Source organism: Hydractinia symbiolongicarpus, chromosome 8 (assembly GCF_029227915.1).
Source record: "Hydractinia symbiolongicarpus strain clone_291-10 chromosome 8, HSymV2.1, whole genome shotgun sequence".
Classification (NCBI taxonomy): domain Eukaryota; kingdom Metazoa; phylum Cnidaria; class Hydrozoa; order Anthoathecata; family Hydractiniidae; genus Hydractinia; species Hydractinia symbiolongicarpus.
Window position 1 is genome coordinate 28,940,405 of NC_079882.1, and position 26,771 is coordinate 28,967,175.

Below are 26,771 nucleotides of genomic sequence, written 5' to 3' on the forward strand. Positions count from 1 at the left end.
ACGCCTGTTGTAGGCTTAAACGCGTAACGTTTCGCAATAACGGCGTAACACGCCCATAGTGTTCCTTTGAATGATATTTTGCCTATTTTTAATAATTTGACAACTCCCAAGTGTATGTTTTTATGTTTGAGGGTACATAGACATATCTTTTGTTTTTTTTTTATTTAATTTTAATGTGTGACGCCTGTAATAAAGAAATATATTCATTAAGGCACCTTATCGTAGCTACAAGAAGATTGTAAGTAGAATTAGGCATTTCACTTGATGATAAATAATGTATGTTTTGATTTTAATAAAGTAAAATAAAAATTTGATGATGGAAAATGTAGCGTGCGATCACTGACAAACAATCAACTTTATCGAAACATACGATTTTCACTAAAATTGTTAAAATATACATTGAAGTGAGGTGTGATCTCAATATATTACTTGTTTGAACATCTCGTATGTTAGCAAAAGAGTCGTAAAAGTAGGCTTTCTTTGATCAGTTGGAATATTGTTTGGATATGCTTGAGTGTAAACCCCTCCTAGTATTACGTCTTAACGCGTTTGTCAACAATATCTTTTAACTGCTCGAAGGTACACTAAGTCTGTAAGGTATTTGGTAACGTCAACAAAAATCTAAGGGAATACTTTTTTATAAGCAATATAAAAGTTTGCCTGATGCTTGACGTGGTTCACGTTATTTTCTTTACTACACTCAACTATTTTTTACTTTTTGTTTGTTCGCTATCTACTTGGAAAGGTCAAATTGACGTGTTTACCTCGAGCATGTGGATCAATTGAAATCAAACTTTGTAGAAAACAATATCTCAAAATCTATTTTCGTGTTCTATTATTCATATTTTCCTTTTTTATTGTTTCTGGTTGGGATTTTTGTAAAACCTAGGAAGATCACGGTAGAAAGTAAACGTAATGCTATCCAAAATGTTCTTTTTAAAAAAATGTTGTGTTTTTGTTCTTCAAATTTCTTCAAATTAAATTAAAGTTATTGTAAAAAAACACGCGTGTCACCATCTAGCTGATTATGCAATTGGAATCCTGGATAAAAACGTCACCAAACATCCATTCTGTAATTTGAAGTATGCTTAATGAAAATCTTTTTAAAAAGTACCCGTTAAATATTGCGGAACCTATTTCTTTCTGTAAACTTCCTTCCAAAAAATTATTCATTAATTTCTTATTTTATCTTATTGGTTTTATTTTTAGAAACATCAACATACTTTAAAAAAGGCGTGAACAAAAGAGATAGGTGACCGAAAATAACATTCAGGAAAAATAAATATTACGTCACTCGCACGTTTTGTACGGACGAAACGATGAAGAAGGTTAGTTTTTAAAAAGACATACAGAGAGGTTGTGAAAATTGATTCCAACATGCTTTTCACTGTCTGCTTTTTTATCTCGTGTTTGAGGTTATCACATGCTGTACTGGGTAAGTCGTCACATTGTATGACTTCAAGAACGGTTATGTAAACGAATTCATTTTTTTTGTTTAAATAAAATAGCATATTTTTTTCACCTTAACTTGGGTTGGAAGTTTTGACAAACAAATTTTGAGGACAGTTTCCTGTTTCCTTCACATTAATTCCTTATTTTTCTTATACAAAAAAATCTCTACATATTGTATCTATTCTTGATTTCGTTGCAACGCTTTGCTAGTCATTACTTTAGGTTTGTTACTTCTTTATTAGATATACCGCAAAGTGTACGGAGATATCAAATCGTCGAACCCATTCAAGTTACACCCTTTCGTAACAAAAGAATATACAGAAGAGACTTGTCAACATTAGATCACAAGCAGGTATAAAAAAACTACTTTGTGAACCGAGCGTTCCGTTCTATCGTCCTATTCTTGCACTATGACTTTGACCACAGTTTCAGAACAAGTAAGTCGTACGAGTCTAAACAATTTTAACTTACTACGCATGCGTCGAAATCTCATTAAGACGGTTTCTGGGTCTATAGAACATTTTATTTTATTATTTTAGGATGGTAGTCATATGAGCAAGGTTGAATACTTGCTGCGGCTGAAGAATGAAACATTACATTTAGACTTGATTCAAAATAAGTGAGTTTATTGGATGCATTTGAGATGTAAAAATATTCTTAAGTGATTTTCTTAAGCGATTTAGTATTTTTCATATGGACCCTAGCCGCATACTTCTTGTTTCATCTTAAAAAAAAAGAAAAAGAGATCAGTTCCCGGCAACTTTGCTAGATTCATTGACATTTAAAGTTGCTGCTAGCTAAATATTTTGTTGAATTTGATTCTTAACGTTTGGTTTTGGTTGTCAATTACATGCAGACATTGTAATCATCAACATTTGTATGGATTTTATTTGTGGAGTTGAAATCACACAAAGTTTTTTCTGACAACCCCTTAACATATATTTCAGATATCTGCTGGGATACAACTTCAATGTAAAGCTTCAAAGTAATTCGACTCATTCTGTTAAGGTGGGTATTTGTTCTTTTGAGATAAGGCACACAACGGAAAGGTGGGATTTCTCTTTGACTGACAACGAGTAATTGTTGTGTATATATAGCACTCATTCTTTTTGTGAAAAGCCGTGTGTCTTTTCGCTCTAACACATAGTGGAACTGCAAACTAAGCATAAACAAATGGTTGCTGTGAGAAATTTTATTTAAGGTTGACAGTTCTCAGCGCTTAATAATCGCTTTCTGATGTTTGTATAAACACCGAAAAACACGGTAAATAAACTAGTCGATAGCCCGCAGAGAAATCGCAGTTTTATTATTTCACCCGTCCTTTATTATTTCACTCGTCCTTTGTTATTTCACCCGTTCTTTATTATTCCATCCGTCCAAAATGTCCAACGAAATCGAAGGTGTCTAACAACCGTTATAGAAAAAAGCTTAATCTGCTAAAATTATATATTGCTTTGCCATGCCAGAAGTACAGCAGGGAGAATAGTATCCCAAAAAATACTCAAAAGCTTTTTACAGAAATTCCGCAATGCACAGTTTATAATGCATCAATACCAAATCAGATATTCAGTCTATCGCATACACCCTCCCAAAATTTCACTCAAAATAAGAAATCAACGTTATTAACACATAAAATAGAAAAATAAAAACTTGAATCATCTCGGTATATTGTATATCTACCGTAATATTCCGATCCAAAATTAAAGGACCCAAACTCATAATCAAGAAAATCAATTATTTTGATTTTATGTAGCAAGAAAACAGAGTAAACGTGCTGTGCATGCAACAATGCAGTGTTTTCGAATTTAGAATCGAATATATTTTAAACGATCGTAACGTAACAGATGTAAATATTGATTTAAGTTTGTTTACATTTAGGTTTTTCATAACGACATCAACACTGAATCACCCACTTTGTAGCGTTAAAACTAGTAACAAAGGAAAAATTACTTTTTACATTTTATAAATTTCTTCTCTAGAACATACACCAGTGTATTTTATAAGAATAGTGTTTTTTTCGTTTCAGCCTTGATGTTCTTAACTTTCTTGACAAATACTATCCTCATTGTTCTTAACATATTCTTAGCATGGCTATGGCCTGAAAATATATAACTTCTTAATGAAAAAGCCTCTATAAGTTGCTATAGCCAATGTCAAAGTCTGCTACATGTAACAGCCCGTTGCTTTGGACAGAAAAAAGTTCTGTTTGTTTGATAAGCAATAAAAAAGTAAACTTCTAATCAATTTGTGCATCATACAAATTTTTATATTTAGAACAAACAATCAAGCTTAGACATATTTTTAGGATATTCTGAAGTTCTGACCCATTGGTTAGAGTTACAAACAAGGTGCAAAAAAAGTACAAAAAAAATTTTTCGGCTCAAGACGCAACAGAGAACTTAATATTTAATGGAGAATTTAGCTCTGAAAGTTAAAACAGCTAAAAAGTCGCTAGACACCTGAGTTCATTTCTATATCAGATAATCTAAACAACACAACTGCTATTCTTTGGCTTTCTCAGTAGGTCGCTTGCTAGAGTTCTCTGGCTAAAAGTCCAATCAGTTATTTTTACTTCGGAATAATAAACTTTGCTTCATCCCAGAGAGACGAATTGAAAATGTATACAATTGTCTGATACATTTCTAATCAGTTCTATTTGTGACGTTATATCATCGTACGTTTTTCTTCTTTTTAAAAAATATTACTGACAACAACATGAACTTTTTATACTCGTTCGACAACAACAATTTTATTTTTTACATTTTAGATTCGGATTATTCATATTAGAATGCGATAGTTTTTTTTATAAAAGGCAGCAACCTTGGTCCCAGAACACAAAAATGGAAAATATAGAACAGCAAATAAGCTTTAAGCTAACCTCATAATGAGTAAACATTGGCGTGCCTGGCTTGAAATAACTTTTTTTAGGATCAATTTGAAAAGAGACAACCTTCTTTGCATCGGTTTTCTCTTTTCAGTTGATAAACAACTTGTTTCCGTAAAACACGGCGCGCGCATTGTAAATCAGGAGTAGAATTAGATTATTCTAACCGTAACGACCCGTACAGCTTTTAAAACAAACAACAAATAAACCCCCTGTGTAGCAATTTTCTTTAGTTTAGTAAATTTGAGGAGGCAATGCATGAGTCATAAATAATTGACCCGTGATTTTATTTATAGTCGATAGTCCCGTGAATAATTCCATGGTTCTTTGTATATCGCATTTCATGTTTCCGTAACACGACTTCTCGTGCACAAACAGACATATGGTAAAAAGACGAATTTCGAAAATTGCCTGACTGCTGCAAAAAATATTTTCTGTTTAAAAGATTTTAAGAAAAACTGAATATAAAATGAAATCTGTCGAATTTTTTATAAGCAACTCTAATTTTAGCATAAAAAATCCTCCACATTGATAGATTGACTGACGGTTGCTTATAGTATTATTTGGAATTCTGTCTACGGTCCAAATAAAAAGAGCAACATTTTTAAATAAATTTATCCATTTTTTAGCTTCCCGTGCAGAATTGCCATTATCATGGAAAACTAAGAAATAGACCCGGTAGAGTCGTTTTGAGTACTTGCAATGGACTTACGTAAGTTTCTTATAGACAATAATATTCGCAAATAAATTTCTCTGTAATAATAGTGAGTGATATGTTATGCTAGAATTTAGATGTTACAGTAGAGTTTGCATATAGATCACTTTCTGTGAGAAAATGGCAGTAGTATTTTATCAAACACATAATTTGTTCTTCATTAGAGGGACTGTCTTCGATGATAATGATGGGACTCAATACTATATTAATTATCTGGTAATTTCATTTTTTCATCACGTCTCAATTTCCAAACATTTTTGAAAAAGAATTTATTTATTGACGAAGGGCTGTTAAAATTTAGCTTGATGGAAAGCGTTTTAATTCAGATGATTAGATCTCGAAGCTTTTAAAAGTATCCCGACTTTTCCTGCTATTGTACCTGCATTGTTGTTCCTGGATTTTGACTTGGTTTGCAATTTTTTTAAAAACTGAATTCTTCAGAAAAATAATTTACCTTCTCGGTAAACGTAACATATTATTTAAAAGTTCTTGCAATACTTTTCTCTTTTTGTATGCAGGAAGGCTCAAAGAAACATATAATTTACAGACCAGAAGATATGAGAGGAACTCCAGATATAAAATGTACGTAGCCGTTGTTAAGATTTGTCAAAATATTTTTTGGATGGAGACAGATTCGGTTTTTAACGTGCAATTTAATTTTTAGATCATGTCGACAATATGAAGGATATGTTACTTGCTTCTTCTACAAGCACTCATAAAAGAGTAAAATGCTTAATATAAATTCTACACAAATAAATATTAAAAATCAAATATCCAGTACTGATATTTTTTCTGTTTAGTTCCGACGCCATTTACGCAAAGATCAGGACAGCTCTGTCACAAAATATATATCTTTCGCGATTGTTGCTGACAATGCTTTTGTAGGTTTCCCCATTTTTACATTGCTAAGCAAATTTTAAACGACTTTTAAAGTACGTATCATTTTTGTGGTTTGATTGTTTTTCGCTGAAAAGTAAATTGGTATTGCCACGACAATACGTGTTTTTAAACGTCTTCAGAACGCGCAATTAGTAGATATAATAAAAGGAGAATATTTTCTCCAGCCATCCATCGGACGCTTTAAAATTTGTATAAGATCAAAACTTTCAGCAAATTGAAGAGCCTTGTCTTTTATCATAGTGCCATCAAAAGGAACGTTTTGGCTCCTTTGTAAATAGAACCATTTAAGAACATCTTTTTCGGATTTTTTGGCTACATTCGAACATTTATTTTCTACTTAGACACTAAAAAGTTCGAGTTATTAATCCGAATCGATTATTATTATTACTTGTAAAGAATATCTATACAGGTATAAAACTTCAGCTACATATAAAATATATACACACAACTGTTATCAATGTTTCTCCTGTCTCCTGATCAACCAGCATTTCTTGAGTAACAAAATATTCTTTGACTTGTTCCTTTACGTTAAATACGTTAAAGCAGGGATATCGAAGAAAGGCTGGAAAATATTATCATTCTGAATACGTTTGCATTTTTTTCTTTCAGTTAAAACAGAGAAAAGGTGATGTTCAAAGCGCAGTGAATTATATTATGACGCTGGCAAACCACATGGACCATGTAGGGCACTACACATGATTGTTCAACTTTCTATCAAATAAACACCAATTCTATTTTTTATTTTTCACAATTATTTGTTTTACCATCTTAGATGTTCAAGCCAGCTAACGTACGAATAGCCCTCACCAATGTGGAGATATGGGACAAAAAAGATATGTTTTACATAACATCGGATGCTGGTTTAAGCTTGAATATGTTTAGTATCTACAACAAAGGAGTGCTGACTCAGCAATATGAGTGGAAGCATAGTAATGCGCATTTGTTGACGTTAGTATGTTAGTATTTGTATAGTGCCTGGCAGTGTAATGTCTTCTTCATATCTTACGTTTTTATTGGCTTATATCGATCACGTGAGCGGGCGCTATTTTTCTGTAGCGACCGGTTAAAATGTACACGCAAAAAGTGAACGCTGTCAAACGTCCAAATAAGATCCAAGTTTTGAAGTAATTGTTTTTCAGAGTACGATGAAATAGATCAATTTATAATTGACCAACAGTCTCTGAAAAAAAAAGTATGCTACAAAATATGGAAGCAATACCTCCAATATGTTTTGTCAAAACATTATAGTGGCTATAAAAATAGAGACTTCTTAAAAGCTACAAAACAGCTAGATAACAAAACTCACCGTTTCTAAAAATCTTACATCTTGAGTTCTTTAAACAGGGATAAAAAATCCACTAATCATCAACTATCTCTTTAAAAAACAAGTTTACCATGATCTCTCTACATTTTTTTGTTTATTTCTGGTTAATTTCAACAATTGTTCACTTTCAAATAATCGGACCATCCGAGAAATGCTCGCAGCTCCAAAGAAGAAAAAAACACCAAGTGTTACTGTAGTTGATGACGATCAAACAAGAAATAAATCATTACTTTTTAAAATTGCCCCGTTTTATGTTGTTATTTTTTATGGTTTCGCGTGAAGAAACTTTCGCGTTTTGATAATTTAGAATATCCAAAAGCATAAATTTTCGCGAAAATGACCAAAAAACGCGAAAAACCCGAAAGTTAATGCCCGCGAAAGTTTCTGCCCCTAAAGTATATGAATGTTTTCATTGTGTTCGAAAAGAAATTCTTTTCCTTTAATTGATCGAACGTTTACATTGTCAGAAGACATGGTTTCCACATACACAAAAACATGTATTTTATTTTCATCCAAATGCCAATGTTTTTGTGACTTAGATCTACTTTGGCTATAGATCACTTCATTTCTTTTGTTTTTATCAGGCTACCAGGTACTAAATTGCTTAATGGCTTACCGTTCATCCGGGCGCTACGTGGGAAAATAGCAACCTCGGTTGTTTGTGTTCGGCCCATAACGTCACAACCTCGGTCGCTATTTTCCTGTAGCGCCTGCTAAGTGGTTTATAAGCCATTAGTGCTCTTATATTACTCTTCAGAAAAACTGATAACGATAGGATGTTAAACTTTTCCGACTTTGTCCTGTCGTAGTCAATATAGTTTTCTGGTTTGTAATTTTAATATTTTACATTTAATAATATTATGCACTATGTATGTTTCATTACTACGTTTCACGTGAATTCCGGTTGGGTTGAGAGTAGGTAAAATTTTAAAATGAAACTTTCTCTCGAACCATAACTTGTAAAATAAAAATACATAATGGATCTTGGAATAAAATAAACAACTGTTCTAACCACACGTTATATCGTGTTTGTGATGTTTTTTGCGACCAATTTGCGTAAATTAGTACAGTTACACGCACAAAAAAATTATGCATAATCCTTGTTTATTTTCCTAAAAGAAAATCCATGGTTTTATTGTTAATGTAAAACGTTTTTACTATCTGTTTGTAGAGGAGTCAGAATGCTAGGAAGTCTTGTTGGACTGGGAAATACTGGAACCTTATGTTATGGAACATCTGAAGCAATTAGTCACGTAAGGAAGTAACTATAATTTTTCGTGTTGAGAACTTAATGCTAAATATATCAATGTATATACTTCTTAATTTTTTTCTTATATTTTTAGTCTTGGAGTGACAATCCTGCACTAACTGCTGGCACTGTTGCTCACGAGTTAGGTCATAATTTTGGAATATTTCATTATGGTAAGATATTAAACATATTGTAAGAAGAGTCAGGTTGGAGGACAAGAATCATATACCGTACAACTCGAAATGTACTCACGGGTTTATATTATCCAAGGTTGTTTTTTGTAGGCTTAACAGTATCCTTCCCAAAGTAACAATATTCAAACAAATAAGCTAAAATGTTTAAAAGTTAATCTGTCAGTAAAAGCATATATATGTTACAACAGCAGTCTTTTGAAAGGGCTTTTGATAGGACGTCACAGGACATAAACATTCATTGACAATGTTAACTGTTTATCTTTATAAAGTTATTCATTTTAGGAAAAGAATGCAAATGTCAACAGCCGCCATGTTTAATGGCTCCATACGCTAGGTACGTTCAGAAAAACAACACGTGTAACAACATCTTAAGGTGTGTAATAAAAGCGGGAATATTTTTTTTCAGTTGGTCGACGGTACAAGGGTTGACAGATTGTACATTAAAAAAGATTAACAAAAGGTGTATGAACGGTTACTGCTCCTGTTTAATGGACAAGCCTAATAAGGTAATCTCTCTGCAACATCTCACGGTGTTTGCACTGCATAACTGCAACCTCGTTCCCAGGGATAATTTTTTCGCACCGAATGGGATAACAAAAACGCGAAAAATTGTCCTAAAGACAAGGTTGAAATAAAAGTGTTCTTAAAATGGAACAATAATAATACATTTAAGACAACTATTTATAGATTTATGGTGGTCCAACTTGTGGTAATGGCTACATTGAGCAGAATGAAGAATGTGATTGTGGGATAGCAAAGGTAAATTAAACGGCAGACGAAATAATGTTTGTGTTTGCAAGTTATAGTATTTCTAAGGTGTACATTTTTTACATAGCATTGTAACAATCGATGTTGCAACCCGATGACATGTAAATTGAATCCAGGAGCAAAATGTGCTCACGGTGAATGTTGCGAGAATTGCCAGTTGAAAGCAAAAGGGACTTTGTGTCGGTTAAGTGTCGGCGAGTGTGACTTAGACGATAAGTGCGACGGCAGAAACCCGCAGGTGAATGAAATATCTCATAAAATTATTACCCAGTGAAATCGAGTTACGCGTTTTTTTCGTTTTTTTTCTTTAGTGTCCAAAAAATATTTATCTGGAGGACTATACGTCTTGCAATGATGATAAGGTATAATAATTTATTTTGTTGATGATGGTTTACTTGTGTGTTTTTTAATTTCAATGTTTGTTTGTTTTTTGTTGTGTTTTGATGGTTCATCTGTTCGTTGGCTTGTTTGTTTGTTTTGAAAGTGTGGGATTTTCATTGCAGGGCTATTGTCACAATTCATTGTGTTCTGAATCCGTGGATGAACAATGTGTTCATATGTGGGGACCAGGTATGACATTAATTCTTTGTACTAGCTGAATACCCGTGGGGGAATCCACTGAATCTCTCATTAAACCGATGTAAGGGATACCAAACAAAACATACAACACAGTAATATGAATCTTTAAAAGTCACAATTTGTATTATTCTAGTTTATAACCACCAGAACAAAACGTCCAAAAATATAAATATGTGCAGCAATAAAAAAATAACAATAAAAGAGAAAAAAACCCTGGGATTGAAGTTGCTCACAATCTGCGTTATATTTGTACCCGCTGAAGCAGAACGCTTAAAAATATAAGCATGTCCAGCAACAAATAAAAATGCAAAAAGTTTAACAAAATCGAAGGTGGCTAACAAATCTGTTAAAACTATATACTTGCTTTGTCATACCCGAAATATAAAAGGGAAAATGGTATACCAGACATTAGAAAAAATCGATAAGTCACACAAATAAGGTTATTGCAAAGTTTCCACAACGTACAGATTCTAATGCATCATACCAAATTAGCTATTTAGTCTATTGCATATAGCAACCTTCCCAATGCGCAAACGTGCAGTGCATGATAACAATGCAGTGTTTTCGAATTGAAGAATCGAATATTATTTTAAACGGTAACGTAACAAATGTAAACATTGATTTAACTTTGTTTACATTAAGGTTTATTATAACGACATCAACCACTTCGTAGCGTTAAAAACAGTAACAACGAAAAAATACTTTCTACATTTTATATAAACTCTTCTCTATTATATACACGCTGTATTTTATAAGAATAGTGTTTGTTTTTTTCGTTTCGGCCTTCATGTTCTTAGCTTTCCCTGGTGTACTTGCCCATTGTTTTGGAGAGAAAAAAGTTCAGTCATACAAATTTTTATATCAAAAGAAACAACCAAGCTTAGACATTCTTAGGATATTCTGACCCATTGTTTAGAGTATATTCTTACAAAAAATGTTAAATATGTTCAGGCTAAAGACAAAACATATTTAACTTTATATTAAAGGGAAAGTTTAGCTGGAAGCGTGTAAACGGCTTAAAAACGTCGCTTTACATTTTAGATTCTTATAAAAATTGTGTCAAAAGAAAACGCATTTAAGACTCAACAAGGAACTAAAAATTTAAAGGAAAAGCTGAGCTCTGAAAGTTAAAACGGTTAAAAAAAAACGTTACACACCTAAACTTATCTCTTTACCAGATAAACTAAACAACACACCTGCCTTTTTTTGGCTTTCTCAGTTAGCTAGCGTCTCTGGATAAAAGACCAATCAGTTTTTTACTTCAATTATTAAACTTCGCTTCATCCCAAAGAAAACAAATTAAAATGTATAGCTAGCTACAATTGTCTGATACATTTCTAATCAGTTCTCTTTTCGACGTTATATTATCGTACGTTTTTCTTCTTTATAACAAATATTTCTGGCAACAACATAAACTTTTTTATTCTCGCTCGACATCAACAGTCGCTCTACAATGACAACAGTTTTGTTATTTACTTCTTAGATTCGAATTATCATTCGAATTCGATAGTTTTTTTAAAAGAAAGCAACTTCGGTCCCAGAACACAAAAAAGATAGAAGAAACAAATAAGCTTTAATCTAACCTCGTGATGAGTAAACCTTGTTTGAAATAACTTTTTTCAGGATTACTTTGAAAAAGAGACAACTTTCTTCGCTTCGGTTTTCATTTTTCAGTTAATAAACTTTGTTTCCGTGAGATACGGCGCGCACATGGTAAACCGGGGGTAAAATTTAATTATTCTATCTTAAACGACCAGCGGGGCTTTTACAACAAAATAACAAATAAACCATTTGAAATTAAAATAAAAATTAGTTTTAATGAGTAAGGAAAAAGAGTTTTATTTAAAAAAAAAAATAAGAAAAGAGAATTAAATATTTATATAGTAACCCCCTGATTTGCGTTTTCTTTAACTTGGTAAATTTTAGCGTAACGCCACGTCGTAAGAAAATGACCTGTGATTTGTGTGACGTGGCCTCACCGTGCGCACACACACACAAGGCGTATTAATATATAGATGTGACCAGTCTCTTTGTGACTGATGCAAAAATCTTTTTCCATCTATTTAAAAATATATATAAAAAATTAATCTTATTTGCTCAGGAGCAAAAGGTGGTGGCGAGAAATGCAAGATGGGAAAGAGATATATCAACATGGATGGTAGTAAATGGGGACACTGTGGGCAAAAGGATGATTTCAGCTTTATTAAGTGCAAAGAAAGGTGATGAGCTTTCCGTCTCAACCGCGATCCCAGGGTCTGTAGCGTTTTTTTAATATAAGGATGAAACTCGTACGCGTTTCATCCTTATATCAAAGAACGCTACAGGTCCTGGGATCAAGGTTGCTTTTTGTCTGCGAGCTAAAAATGGCAGTTGCGAGTTGCGATGGGCGCTTTCCCGTGAATTTCACCGGGCACGTATTTATACGGAGATGAACTAAAGTTCGTTGGAAATGATTAGCTGGGTAGTTTAAACAACAAGTCGTTTTAACGAGTCCATCTTTTGACTTAAAACTTAACTTGTTGATGTAAAACAAAAAAAACAAAAAATTGTAAAAAAAGTGGTATCCACCAGTCGAATTGGATTTTACCAATTTTATTAAACAGCAAACTTCTTTGTGTAAACATGTCATTTTTATCTAGAGATGTTCATTGTGGCAAATTACAATGTTATGGAGATGGATTGCCAAACTTTGTGATCTATGGTCACACACGGACAACGATGTTTTATAATGGTGACGAAAAGAAATGCCGGTAAGTGAATATTTATGAAGTAAACATGTATATAAAGTATAAATTGCAATATTATATTTTCTCTTTATTTAGTACGGGAATCACTCATTTAGGGAATGATCTTATCGACCCTACAGTAACAAGAACGGGTACACGATGCGGTCATTTAAAGGTTGTACTTTCACTTTGAGCATTTGTTTTGGGGTGGTTTCCCCTCTCACAGACTTGCCAATAATTTTGCTTTTTAATGTGATTTGATTTTATGTAATTTATATGGTAACATCCATTTAGCTGTCGAGGTTTTTCTTGTTTTTCATTTATTTTTTTATTTTAAAGGTTTGCCATGAACAACAGTGTATTGAAATTTCAGCATTGAAAGAAGCCATCTCCAATTGCCACAATAAATGTGGAGCACATGGCGTGAGTTTAAAGTAACAATTTTTACAGTAGGACGTTTGCTGCAACATTTTCTAACTGTTTTGGAATTATTTTGGCTATCTTTTCGTGGCGATTTAACCATTTTAACTACTAAAACCAAAAGAGTTTAAAAACTTGGAAATATTATACGCTTTGCGACGTTAAACTATTAATCTGAACTTAAAAACCTTATTCACTTTCAGCGTTGCACAAATGCTGGTACATGCTACTGTTCACCTGCATACAAGTGTCCCAATTGTGTTGGTTTTGATTATAAGAATTACGCCGGGAAATTGTGCGAGTTTCCACCAGTTCTACTTACAACGAGTAAAAGAAAAGGTTGTGCTTGCAAAAATGGAGGAGTGAGTTATAATCTTTTCTTTTGTTTATACAATCTGCAAATATCAAAGAACGTACAATGCATTTAAGGATGGTTCTACACACTCGCTATACTACAGGTATCTAATTTGATTGTTACGAGGTAACTAGCTACTTCGCGCTTAGTAGGTATTTTTTACAAGGAACGTCATAAAAGCAATTCTTTTCTATCTTAGGATAACAACAAAAGCGTTATTTTTTATATTTTAGTAATTCTTGCCGGTATAGTCTAGCATTTTGGTCGCATATGTCCTAGAACACTCCCCCCGATTACTTGAATAATCACCGATAGGAAGGATCTTTCAAAACGTCCCTAATTAAACATTGTCAAAAACTAATCTCATTTTTATCCGCCTACAAAATTTGAATATTTGAGGTTTGAAGATGCTATCAACTTTGAATCTCTAGCCTCTCTATGTTCACAGTATTTAAAGGCCGCATTTTTTCCTTTAGGTATGCACATCGGATAGAGCATGCGTTTGCAAACCAGGTTACAAATGTCCAGACTGTCAAGATGCAGACCCAAGCAACAAAAAGGGAAAGCTTTGTGATCCCATCTTAACACAATCATCAGGTTTAACACAGATGTGTAAAATCAAATGTCAAAAAGGCGGGGTAAGAATTTCTCGATATATTTACAAAAGTGTTTTTTAATGACGTTAATTATCACAAGCGAAAGTTTATATTTTGGAATCTATAATAGAAAAAATCGAAAATCTTTTTTTTTTTTCATTTTTTGCCCTGTAAAATAACGCTCTTTTCTCTTGTCTCTCGCGCACTACAACGTAATAATGACTCTCCTCCTTTCTACCGAATGTATAAATCAAGATGTAAGTTACCGAAAAGTTGAAAGAAGTTACTGATGAGACGGTTGACCAACTTCGGCGCAAGGATTTAGGAGAAGTGACGTTGGACATGTGTGCATGTATTTTCGTTACTTATATGTTTATTAACTGTTACTTTAATCTATTCAGATTTGCAACCCTTTCACAAATACGTGCTACTGTCCTCCAGGCTCGAGATGTCCGGGCTGTAATGGGAAGGATAAAAGTAATTTAAATGGAAAACTGTGTTATCCAAAGGGTTACAACAAGAAGGATGTTATTGGTATGTTTCTTTTTCTTGTTGTATAAAATATTCTTGTGCTTAGTCTTACGTAAACAAAAACTTTGCAAAGTTAGGTCTTGCCTATGTCAAGGAAGAAACATCGCATCCGTCCCCAGGGTTTATGACCTTTTCGTCGCCACCAAGTTAATTATAAAAGCAAACTGCCTTGGGAAAGATTGGAATTGATGGGCCAGTAACAATCTCGCGTTACAGACGAGGTTGGGTTAGTAAACACACTTGTCCTGAACCTTTATTTTAAGATTTAAAATGTCAGAAGTTCAGCGGTTCATTGCAATCTATTGGATGTAAAAGAGGATACCTAAAAGACCATTTTGATATGCTGATGGGATTAAGAAATCAAATTGTGTGGGGAATAAAAGGATATAACATGGAAGAGTAAGTAAAAATGCATATGAAAAATGTTTTTTTAGTTATTATAACTTGGTCTTATTTTGAAGGGCGAAAAGAGGTATGTGTCCCCGTGAAATGAAAATAATTCGTGTTTCTGTTGCTGATTGAGCTCTAAAGTTAGACTCATAAACAATCGGGTCAATATAAATATTATTTTGCAGTTATTGTTGGTAAGAAAAGCAAAGCAAAGAATTACATCCGAGCTCATTCTTAGTTTTAAAAGCAATAATTTGAACCTGAAGCTATTCTTATTATTTATTTATTTTTTTCGACGAAACCCAACGTTCGTGTTCTTACAAAATTTTGATTATAATAAAATTTGCTTGCGTACTAGTTTATATAATAAAAATTTGTCTTTAAAAGTTTGTAATTCATTGAAATATTCCGCTTAGGTTATTATGTAAGTGCATAGCCACAGCCGCACAGAAAGGCTATCAATTTGCTGGGTTACAATACTGGGGTGAATGCTGGGCAACCAAAGAATATGAAGCTGTACAGGGACTTTCTTCTTCAACTGATTGTACGGCATATAATTACAGTAGTTGCGATGGAAGTAAACTATGTGCTGGAAAGAACTCATTGTTTTTGTATTCAGTTCTTCAATAGCTAACTTGGTATGATATCTCTTTAGTTTACCGGGGGTATTTTTTACGGAGAAGAGGCGAGGGATGGGGGGGGGGTCTTCGCATAAAATAATACGCAAGAAAAAAATGCGCGACACGACTCTTATTAGTAGGAGTAAAATAAGCGATTTTAAGTGTGTGTGGTGATTGCTGATGAAACTTTTTTCACCTTGTATCAACCAGAAATATATTGTGGCTGAGTTTAATGACATGTTATTTACGTATACCCTTTAGTAAAAACAAGCTTACTTCATTTTAGGCACATCGTGATGTATATAGGGATTGACATTAACGCTTCATGCAAAATTGTAGATTTTCTTGTAGATTATAACGTACTCATAAATTATTTTTTTTTTCTGTGTTAAGGTAATGTTGAGTATTATGCTTTTCTTGTTAATTTGCAAATCGCTTGAGGGAAATTCTGCATTTCGTGAGAATGAGATCCAATAGTAAAAAAAATTGCATAATCTTTGCAATTTTTCTCGTTTTTTTTCGGGTGGGTAAAAAATGTTTCCGAAAGTGCTTGTGAACTTGTCATAATGCAACAACAGCCTGCACATGTACAAATGTTGCTGAGATTGGTCCTATATACAGGTACATGAAAACCTGCGATTCGTCCTTATACAGGTACATAAAAACCCGCGATTCGTCCTGATATAGGTACATAAAACCTGCGATTCGTCCTATATACAGGTACATAAGAACCTGCCATTCGTCCTATATACAGGTACATGAAAACCTGCGATTCGTACTATATACAGGTACGTAAGAACCTGAGATTTGTCCTATATAAAGGTACATGAGAACCTGAGATTTGTCCTAATACAGGTACATAAAACCTGCGATTCGTCGTATATACAGGTACATGAGAACCTGTGATTTGTCCTATATACAGATACATGAGGACCTGCGATTCGTCCTGATACAGGCACATAAAAACCTCCGATTCGCCCTATATACAGGTTTGCGCGCATCTACCCTCTACCCCACCTTGGTTTAATTGCATTGTGTGTGTGACAGACTTCAATAAAGACGCAGATTGTTTAAAATAAAACTGTATTCATTAACACTATTTTCGTACCACAGGAAATACTAAAAAAAGAACGGTGAACAAGAACTATAGACTAATAAAGACAGAGAGAAAAAAAAGAAGTGAAAGAAGTAATTCCAAGGTATAATTCTACTAATTTACATGTCTATGAGAAAAAGGCCTTTAAACGGCGAAGCAGAACAGAAAGAAGAACAAAATCTAATGCCCTAAAAAAAGTTCAGTAACTTTCCTTCGGTTGCCCGATTATAATATCATCTCACAATGCAATTCAAAACAGTTCCGTCATTGCCATGTCATTATCCTTATCGCCTGATGACAAAACTACAAGTTTAATGTTTCTGCACGAAGCACACATTTTAGTAGTCTTCGCCTTACTTAGTACAGTCTAATTATCTTTGCGTGTTTTTTTTCGTGCTCGTGTTCTAAACATAAAAACATTAAATGTGGTAACACGTTTACAGACTTGTGAAGGAAAAATCGTACATAACATTTTGATTTAAAAGCAGTACTTTGTCAACGATATCAAAATATAAGGAGCATTAAAAAGAAACAACTGGATATAGCTCCCAAATTTTTTTAAAAACAAACAAAAAACAGCGACATCATACAACGTTTCTCACCTAGATGGACTAGCCTGCACTTCTTCTTTGTCACAACCCCCGTTCTTTTCATCCTAAAAGCGAAGATAAGATCAACTCTTCTTTTAAATATGTCTTATAGTGATAAATACTAACAATTATTACCTGAACAGCCTCCTCTTCTTCTTCTTTGCCTTTCTCTTCTTCAGAAACCTATATTTGAAGTGAATTATCTATACTACTTTTATTAAAGATGGATCACGTTATGTAGAGATATACGCGTGCTCATAAAAAAAGGTTAGCACTAGGAAGTAAAATGTATAGGCTTATCTCTTAGGTAATCTCAACTGCTAACTCACGAAACATTGCGATGATTTAATCATCAATTTTACTTAGGAACCTTTATTATAAATAATGATGAATAACAATGTAAAGATTCAAATTACACACCGCATCATCTACTGCTTTTTCGCCATCTTCTTCATCCTTCTCTTTTACAACATCTTCTTCCGGTTCAACATTTGTTTTCTGCGAATGGAATTGACAAGTGTTTAGATTTTAAAATGAACATATGTTCTCTCATGTATGAGTTATATAGATATACCTCTCCTTCTGGTGATTCTTGTTCCTTTTCAGAATCTTGTTCTGGTTCTTCCCTTTCTTTATCAGAATCATGTTTATCATCTGGCATGGGTTCGTCCGTTTTTTTATGCATAGCTGCCTGGTCTTCCTGTGTAAGATATAATAAAGGTAAGTTCATACAATGCTCTATAAACTCGAACTTCCAGTACTCGAATCTCTCTTAACTTCAATAATTTTGCCGATACGGCGAAGATTTCCTAATAACTCTCTAAAAAAACTCTAAAAAATCTGTTAATCGAACTCTCTCAACTCGAACGACTTTTGATTTCCCGTGGCTATTCGAGTTATGAGAGTCCACTGTAGTAAAATAAAGTCGCTGTTTTGTAACTGTTTAATTAGACAATACTTTATATCTTATGCAAAAATATATAAACTGACCTTTACGTAATAACAAAACTAAGAAACGTACATAGCCGAGAACGAGGTGGGTCATATGTTATACTTACTTTTCCTTGTGAAAAACAAAACACGTATAAGAGGATGACAGGGATCAGAACAGCGACAACAACGACTACCCACAACCACGGCTTTTCCTTTGTCGCATCCATAAAACTCTTCATTGCGCTTCCCTACATGATAAAACATCGGTTAAGAAACTACAAAGCAGTAAAAAACTGAACAAGTATACTTTATTAATAAATAATTTCTTTTTTTTGATATGCTAGCTAAATTCTTTTTCTAGTATCGCTTCGTATGTAACGAATGAAAATGAATCTCAAAAAAGACCTTGAACAAAAATGAAAAATCTTCAGTCTTTCCCTTCATCAAGATGGCTTTGTTTTCTAACAAGACACTCCGCACTTGTTGATAAAACATAAATAGGAAGCAAAGTGTACTTTTTTTAGATTTTAACATTAACATAAAAATATATAGTCCTTATATAGCTAGTCATGCCAACCCTAAAGTATTTCAACATGCTTAATTGAGTAGCAAAAGTAAAAATAAACAAAACTATAAGAAGACATAACCAACCACTGCGCTGGGTTCCTTCGCAACCTCTTCTGAATGTTTTAAATCCCATCTAAAACAACAGAGGTAGATAAAATACTGTTTAAGAAGTAAATACTGGTAGTTACAAATTTTGATAAAGTATAGCAGCTTGGTTACTTCTGTTTCCATTTGTGAACTTTTTTGATGTTTGTTTGTATTTCATGCTACCATTATTAAACCTTTTTTACAGTTGCTATGGTAGCAGATAATTATGCATGTCACAACGTAAGTAACCAATCACAATGCATGATTTTCCCAAAAATATTGATGCAGTTAAAAGGTTTTGTTCAGGTTAATTCAGCTAAAGTTTCCGCTTAAGAAAGTCCTGTTAGCTTACGTTTGCGCGGTCCATTGGTTGACAATCTCCTGGTCATCAGCAATGATTATGTTATCAAATAATATGTCAGACTGCATAGACCACAGTTCAAACCCAACAGCACCCTGAAATATATACATTCTAAAAATATATACAAAGCAGAAAAACTGGAAATGGAAATATTTAACCATCATGTACGGACTACAATAGTACTTTCAACATGAAAATTACAGGTCACAGTCCTTGAAAAAAAAGATCACAAACAGAACATATCCACATATTAAACATTAAGTAGTTGAAGTCCCTCTAGAGCAAGTTTTGGTTTTAGGCATATAAAACATACAATAGATTTCATTGCAAATGGATTGTTGTCTTCAAAAAAGGCAGGATTTTGAATCTTCCTTGGTGCCCAAATACCCTAAAAAGACACAGAAAACAATTACTAGAGCTTACTACAATCAATACTTATATTTGCTCAAACCATCTCTTACCTTATATTGTGGGTTTGCAATAAGAGGAGGAGTCCACTTTCCTTTGTAAGCAGGATTCTGAATGATTTGAGGCTTCCACTCGCCACATCCAACAGCCTTACATTTAGGATTGTTGATTTGTGGTGCTTCCCACTCACCATCCTCTTCGTCATCCCTAGAAATGGAAATTACCATCACAACAGAAATCTAAATCTATTTGTTTTCATTATAAAATACTTGCTTCACAAATATACAGTTAGTACTCCTTGACTAATACTGTGTTTTCACAGTTTAAAAATTAACGCTATTATATACGCACCAATCAGCTGGTCTTACAGCAGCTGGATCTGGAATAAGATCAGATTCGTCATCTAACCAACCAGCCGGTTTGACTCCATTTGGATCAGGTATATTTTTTGGTGCATTTTCATCCCTTTCAGAAAAAACACAACCTTTTTATTAATAAACATACTTGTTTATATCAATATATTTGCACAGAATTTAAGCTTTGCCCCCATTCAAACTTTCAGACACTTTTAAATACCTTCAGTTATCAGGTATATGTAAAGGCCATGTTTTAAAAAAGAAGTGTTTCCACTTACCAATCATCTGGTTTGGTAGCATCTGGATCTGGAATTTTTTCACGCTCGTCCCAATCTTGTGGCTTCTTATCATCAGGATCATCAATTTCTTTGGCTGGATTAACAGATGGATCCATGTCTTTTAGCAAACTGCCCTCATTGACCCTCTTTTTGTCGACCAACACTTCAAAGCTATTATCAGGACGTATAACCAGTGTAATAAGATGGGTTTTGTTGTCATCAAAAATATAGCTGAAGTCACCTTTAGGCTTTTTGGCATGCTTCTCCTCCATTTTATGTGTAATGGGGTTTTCATGTTGAAAGATAAAATGTAACTACAAAAGATATAATAATAATTGCATCAGAAACATTTTAATTTTATTTTGATTGACACATTTTTCCCACAAAAATAGTAAGAGTTATTTTCCTTTCTAAAGCCAGGAAAAGAAAACCTAAGCATGAAACTTAATTCAAACGCCGCATTATCATTTTTTTGTCTTGTCACATTAAAAGTGAAAATTAGAAATACATAGAGTAAAATTAAGACAGCAAAATATGTTTACTTTTTCATCACCACCACACTTGTCTGGACCAAACATTATACTATACAGAGTTTTATCTGTAAATTCTTTTATATTAAGGGAAGACGTCTCTGCTAGCAGTTTAATGTAGGCACCGCCACATTCTTGCTTGTTTTGGAAGCGCACCTCGTACCTAAAAAGCGTAAAAAAAACTGACAATAAAAAAAAACAAAAAAAATGAGAGAATTGATAACATTAAAATTAAAAAAAATTGTTTAGTAATTAAAGGACTTTAGTTTTATTAAAGCATGAAATATACAATTACTCAAAACGTTTGTAAATCTTATGTCATAGTACATACTTATTACATAAGATTAGACTAAGCAAATGCACGACCACCAGTTCAAAGTCAACAATTGATTTAATGCATGTGCAACAAAAAAATTAACATGACAATATTAACGGAAATTACGGACTTACTGTGCAATTAACGGTTTGTCTTCAAACTTGAATGGCTTGTTCAGTATAGCAGCAATAGCACCATGTTTAGCTTCTGACTAACAATACAATTAAATAGACTTTAGTTTATCTATATTTTAAAATTCGTTTAATGTCATATGTCATGTTTAGGACTTTGGCCATGATAGTCCCACAAAGGAAATCATCTATTGTCACATACCGAGAATATTAACCCATTATCGCCAACCATTGGATTGTTTTTGGGCTCTTTTATGCTCCATGTTCCTGTGGCAAAGAAGGTTTTATAATATATAAGGTAGCTACAAGGAGGCAATGGTAGGAATGACTGAATACATCAAAGAGTGTGCGATAAAATTATAAAATTGAAACTTCAATATTTTTTGAGAATAAAAAATTCAGTTATTCAATTCTATCTATAAAATAAACTACTGCTATCAACATGTGTATCTGATTGTATTTGTGTGGATACTAAAGTAGTGATAAGGCGTAAAACAAATATATGTCACTTTGTTCAATTCTTACCGTCATATTTAGCTATGTTTTCATCTACACCATCTTTTTTAGCTTGTGATCGAACCCATCTAGATCAGAATTAAAAAAATCATTGACCATGAAAACATTTTGAAATGGACAATCAACAGGTCACTCTCAAATGATAGCAAGGGACCTGTCAAAAATAATGTATACAAAAAAGCCTAAATATAAACATTACATAATGAAATACATTAAGAAGAAATTTTCGACAGAAAATGTTTTGGTGGAAAAATTCCAGACATGATTTAAGAAGTCATAAATTGTATGTCTTTTGAACGAATTTTAACCAAATTTCAAAAGTAATGATTGCAGGAAATGAAACAAAAAGAAGAATATAAAGTGTACATATATTCAATCAAGATCTAAAAAGGGTCTCCAGGGTCTGACAACTACAGTTTTTTATTGATTTTATGTTTACCCTATATATAATTTCTATGCACTGGTCCTTTTTTAGAAAAAACAGAAAAAACAAAACTTTTGGACAAAAATATTTTCGGCCGACACAAATTTTGGACCAAATATGTTTTTGACAAAAAAAATCCGAAAGTTTTCCATCTGAAAATTTTTTTTCTAATGTAGAACTGTAAATTTTAACCCTTCCCGCCCCAGGCATTTTTTAACACATTATGTCCCTGATCCCAGGCGTTTTTAGCAAAAAAACACATTTTTCGTAACTTTTATAATATTAGTCTAAAATAAACCTTAACAACTAATTTAAAGCATATACTATGTTTAAAATGCATGCAAGGTATTTCTCTTTTTTTAAAAATGGCCATAAAGCATTATCTAAGTCCCGGTTCGACTTCGGTAATAGACAATTCAGTAAGAATTGTAAGTATATAAAAGGAAAGTTGGCAATCCGTCTATTAGCCATGCTTAGATTGTGCTTATTGGACCACAACCTATGCTTAGTTAGTGCTTTAGACCAGCAAATAATAGGAATGTAAGAGGAACTTCTTATCAAATATATAAAACATAATTTTGAGATATATAAATCATAATGTATATACTAAAACGTTATCGGTTTCTCAGTTCTCTATTCGGACATCATTTGAATATATTTACCAATGAAATCTTTATAGTTATGATAAAGCCTAAAACAAGGTTCCACACAGAGTGGAGTAAAGCATTTGTCACACTCATAAGATGATTCTGCCACTTCATCATTATCAGTTGAACTTTCATCAACACATTCTTCCCCACCATCAGAAAATCTCAAAAAATCTTCGTCTTCACTATCACTATCACTCTGGCCAAATAATCTGTCAATTGGATCATCACTTGCTACTACATTCCTCATCACTATCCTTTTCAAGGTTTAGTTCATTAATAGAGAGGCCAAATGATGCATTACTGCTGCTAAAAGGCGAAGATCCAGAGCCACAGCATGCGCTAAATCCAGTCGCCATCTTTGTTTTAATTTTGAAATGCAAATCTGCATAACTTACGGTAGCCGAATTTAAAAATTGTCAGATCGGGCGCAAATAGAGATAGATAGATGTGCATATTTTACATGGCTAGCCTCACAAATATCGAGGGATATACCCTGTCTATAATTTCCAGGAGGGGCCATGGCGTAGATGGAGAGTCCTAGAGTATTTAATGCTCATTTTGAGCTACGCAGACCCAATTAGAGCCCACGCTCTACTAGACAACTCCCGGCAACATCCAACAGCCCACACAGTGTGCCATCTTCCCAATTTCCCTCACATGGCTTGGGTTAACCCGGGGCTATGGTAACATTCACTCGCCCATGTTGAATCGCCGTCAAGAGGAATCGAACCCCGGTCTCCCGCACAGAGTACGAGAGCTATAACCACTAATCTACGGCGCCACAAATGAGAGATAAATTATTTTAGTGTTAAAAAAAGTTGATCTTGTTAGTTTTAAAGATACCGGCCGGCCGTGAGGGCCGTTCAAAGTGGTCCTAGTAAAATCCCGGACAGGTCCGAGATCGGGATTGTTTTAGCGTAGCAATATCCCGGACTAGTCCGGGAACGGGACGGGAAGGGTTAATAAAAATCAATGTGTTTATTGCGTTAAAAAAATGCACCTTGATTCAAATTCTATTTCATCATGGAAAGGTTCTGTGAAGTGTACCAAGTCTGCTACATCTGGCCGGATATACTTCAATTCCTAGAAAAAACAAAATATAGCAGTTCATAAAATAACATTTTAGGCTTCTCACAGGGAGCAAATTATCTATAAATTACATAGCAAAATAGCCTGCAGCAGGTACAATTTTTTTGGCATTTGTGATATGTAATTGAAATTTGATTACTTTTTCATATTTTCGTATTTGAATTACTGTACTTGCTGCACACATTTTTAGATGCTATCAGTATCGCTAATATAGTGCAAATTCCATCCTCGTAATTGCATATGCCCACACACGTGCAACGTAAGTATATCACAAAATAATTTGCTGGAGTAAAGGAAAGTTGCCCAATACAATATGCATGACACATATATACTTAAACCACTTTTTTAAAGATCAATGTCAAACATTTTGAGCTTAAAGTAATTAAAGAAATCTATCCAAAAAACAAATATTCGCTTAAAATTAGTAAAAATTTTTAAGCAGAATTAAGAAAATTTAATTCCAGTTCCTCTTGGATTACCTAAAAAACCCTTAAACTTTATTAATAGCCAGTTTGCTCTGTGTGAGTACTGCTTTTTTTAGAATTTAAAAGTAGGTGCTATTGTTCATTGTTCTTAAACTAAAACCAAAACAACTACGTCACCAGAAAGGTATCTAATGCTTTAGCAAAGTAAATATTATTTCCCTTTGCAAATGAAACACAAAAAAATTGAAAGGATATTTTTTTCTATATATTCATATATAGATGGATTCCAGACCGTCATTTGTTTACTTTTCAGTGGTAAGCTCTTTGGCTATGGCATTTCCTTAGCAAGAAAAAAGATGCTAGGATTTCGTGAAGAGAGGTCTTTTTGGTGGATTTGTCAGTCCTGTGAATTTATGTCAACATTGGGCATTGCTGACCTTAAAGCCGAGCTACAATAATTCAGGGACAGTTTTTTTTTTTTGTCGCCCAATGTGTGACAAGTTTGGAATGTCAGAAAACTTTTCTTACAACGTTGGCAGAACCAATCCAGTTTTAAAGGATGTAGAAAAATATTTAACATTCAAGTTTTTAATACATCGTTTGTTGCACACAAAGGAAAACCACTTCACTCCATTTTAATCTTACGTAGGATCCGCATTTTAAGTGATTTTAGACCATTGAAAATTCAACATTGTCGCTCTAAGAAAAACAATGTCTAAGTTGTCAATGAATAGGAAGAACAACACGTCGTTTATAGAAAGGTGCCATATTGATGTAAATTTATTGCTATGAGAAATCACATTACATTGAATAAAAATAGTCTTGGGTCAAGCTATAGCTAGCTATCTAGCAAACCAAAACAAAAGCTATAGAGCTACAAGAACCTTCTTTTCTTTCTTTTCAGCATTCTCTTCTCCATATGAAAAGGTTGAAGTGAGAAGAAGAAGAATTAATAATGGCATTTCAAAAACACCCGTCATTATTACATCTGCAGATTGCAATGTTCAACTAACTCCTGTCTTGGAATTCCCTTTCACCAGCTCTTTAGCTTCCTTCCAATGTCCAAATGAAAGTATGATTTCGTGTAACAATTTGAATCGCGGGCAGAATAAAAGAAGTTGGTCTGTCATACCAAGTAACGCTGCTTTTTTTATAGTTTTACGTGCTTACACGCTTTAGTGTGCGTAAGGCCAAAATACACGATATGATTTTTCGTACTCTTTTTGTCTCTTTCATGACCACCTTATTTTTTCTGGTAGAAGTATGAAAAAAATTAAAAATTTTGAATTTGTTAACTTTTCTTTTATGAAATATCAAATAAAAATACTTTTGAGTTTACTTCGCCTCTAAGGTGGTTTCGTAAGCGACTATTTTATCGAACGCTTCGGGTCGACTGGTATATATATATATTTCATCTTTTAAATTAACACCCATTCGGAGTACAAACAAAAATAAAAATAAACAAAAATAAAAAATATATGTTATATCGCCTGATGTTAGCCTCTAAAATCGATCTAAAAAGCAGTCTGTGGTGTTCGGGGATATACCAATTTTCAATAATCCTTCTCAGTTTGCCTTTTACTATGTCTTTCACATTAATTTTTTCTTCAGAACATGTGTATTATTTGAAATCAACAAATCCAGCACATTAATATGTTGTCTGCCTATCTGTATGACGTCACCTAAGAACAAGCAAGCTCAAAGATCTGTAGACAGTTGTGTGACAAGTATTTTACGTGTCACTTCATTATGAAAAAATCGACGTATCAAATCGAGTTTATTTTTCACATTAATATGACAGATTGTATCTAATTCAAATAGCTTATGCTTGTTTTCACTGCATCAAGATACGTTAAATAAATATTTCAGTGCGAATCGTGCTTGAATTTCGAGCTTACGTCGTGAGGACGCCGGAAGTGAACATAACTTTGAGTCCAATGTGAGGTTTTTAATGATGATAGATTTGTAAGGTGTTATGATGCTAAAGGAATGCCAGAAACGAATACCAACGTTTATAAGTGTGTTGGTAGCAGCCCACATTTCACAGAGTCTATGAATCATTGGCGATTGACTAAGCTCAAGGTGTAATTTATGCATAGACTATACAAAACCAAGATGTTTAGGAGAGTCAGCCAATAGGATATATTGTTAAGGCCCGGATGGACGGAACAATTTTGTAGATCAATTTTCGAAAAATATTATTTGTCGGAATATTGTTGAAAAAAATACACGGAAAAATTTTAGGTCAATAACTATTCAATTTTTATATTGATTTAATATTTTTGTATACATACACGATACAATATAAGGA

At 33.4% G+C, this 26,771-nt stretch overlaps 2 protein-coding genes across 2 annotated transcripts; one reads left to right on the plus strand and one right to left on the minus strand.

Annotated features, from left to right (window-relative positions):
- Positions 1 to 16,073, plus strand: LOC130654216 (disintegrin and metalloproteinase domain-containing protein 12-like). The gene is made up of 29 exons (XM_057456759.1): positions 1 to 1,435; positions 1,695 to 1,804; positions 1,992 to 2,071; positions 2,400 to 2,460; positions 4,966 to 5,048; positions 5,216 to 5,267; positions 5,570 to 5,633; positions 5,716 to 5,774; positions 5,852 to 5,932; positions 6,561 to 6,632; positions 6,724 to 6,899; positions 8,447 to 8,528; positions 8,619 to 8,697; positions 9,001 to 9,052; positions 9,125 to 9,224; positions 9,406 to 9,477; positions 9,554 to 9,724; positions 9,798 to 9,848; positions 9,990 to 10,056; positions 12,167 to 12,284; positions 12,705 to 12,815; positions 12,888 to 12,966; positions 13,131 to 13,214; positions 13,415 to 13,573; positions 14,043 to 14,204; positions 14,564 to 14,696; positions 14,957 to 15,092; positions 15,500 to 15,721; positions 15,990 to 16,073. Exons 1-28 carry the CDS (start codon positions 1,378 to 1,380, stop codon positions 15,711 to 15,713), a joined length of 2,766 nt encoding a protein of 921 aa, XP_057312742.1. The 5' UTR covers positions 1 to 1,377; the 3' UTR covers positions 15,714 to 15,721; positions 15,990 to 16,073.
- A 696-nt stretch (positions 16,074 to 16,769) lies between these two features.
- LOC130654217 (calnexin-like) lies at positions 16,770 to 25,544 on the minus strand. Its single transcript, XM_057456760.1, has 18 exons — positions 25,345 to 25,544; positions 23,947 to 24,029; positions 21,882 to 21,940; positions 21,559 to 21,623; positions 21,360 to 21,436; positions 20,922 to 21,072; positions 20,380 to 20,693; positions 20,097 to 20,210; positions 19,799 to 19,952; positions 19,651 to 19,725; positions 19,329 to 19,432; positions 18,974 to 19,022; positions 18,448 to 18,570; positions 17,964 to 18,089; positions 17,810 to 17,887; positions 17,525 to 17,572; positions 17,402 to 17,454; positions 16,770 to 17,203 (listed from the first exon to the last, which is right to left on the minus strand). Exons 1-18 carry the CDS (start codon positions 25,438 to 25,440, stop codon positions 17,167 to 17,169), a joined length of 1,806 nt encoding a protein of 601 aa, XP_057312743.1. The 5' UTR covers positions 25,441 to 25,544; the 3' UTR covers positions 16,770 to 17,166.
- Between the last annotated feature and the right edge of the window lie 1,227 nt (positions 25,545 to 26,771).

What these genes read in the sequence shown, in the direction of transcription:
- LOC130654216 (XM_057456759.1), top strand. Translation starts at nt 1,378, where the DNA reads ATGCTTTTCACTGTCTGCTTTTTTATCTCGTGTTTGAGGTTATCACAT. An exon ending in CAACATTAGATCACAAGCAG is followed by an intron (nt 1,805 to 1,991) that starts GTATAAAAAAAC and finishes TTATTATTTTAG; the next exon opens with GATGGTAGTCATATGAGCAA. An exon ending in AAAGGATATAACATGGAAGA is followed by an intron (nt 15,093 to 15,499) that starts GTAAGTAAAAAT and finishes TATTCCGCTTAG; the next exon opens with GTTATTATGTAAGTGCATAG.
- LOC130654217 (XM_057456760.1), bottom strand. Translation starts at nt 25,440, where the DNA reads ATGACGGGTGTTTTTGAAATGCCATTATTAATTCTTCTTCTTCTCACT. An exon ending in AAACATAGCTAAATATGACG is followed by an intron (nt 21,624 to 21,881) that starts GTAAGAATTGAA and finishes TCTTTGCCACAG; the next exon opens with GAACATGGAGCATAAAAGAG. An exon ending in AGTGTGGTGGTGATGAAAAA is followed by an intron (nt 20,694 to 20,921) that starts GTAAACATATTT and finishes TATCTTTTGTAG; the next exon opens with TTACATTTTATCTTTCAACA.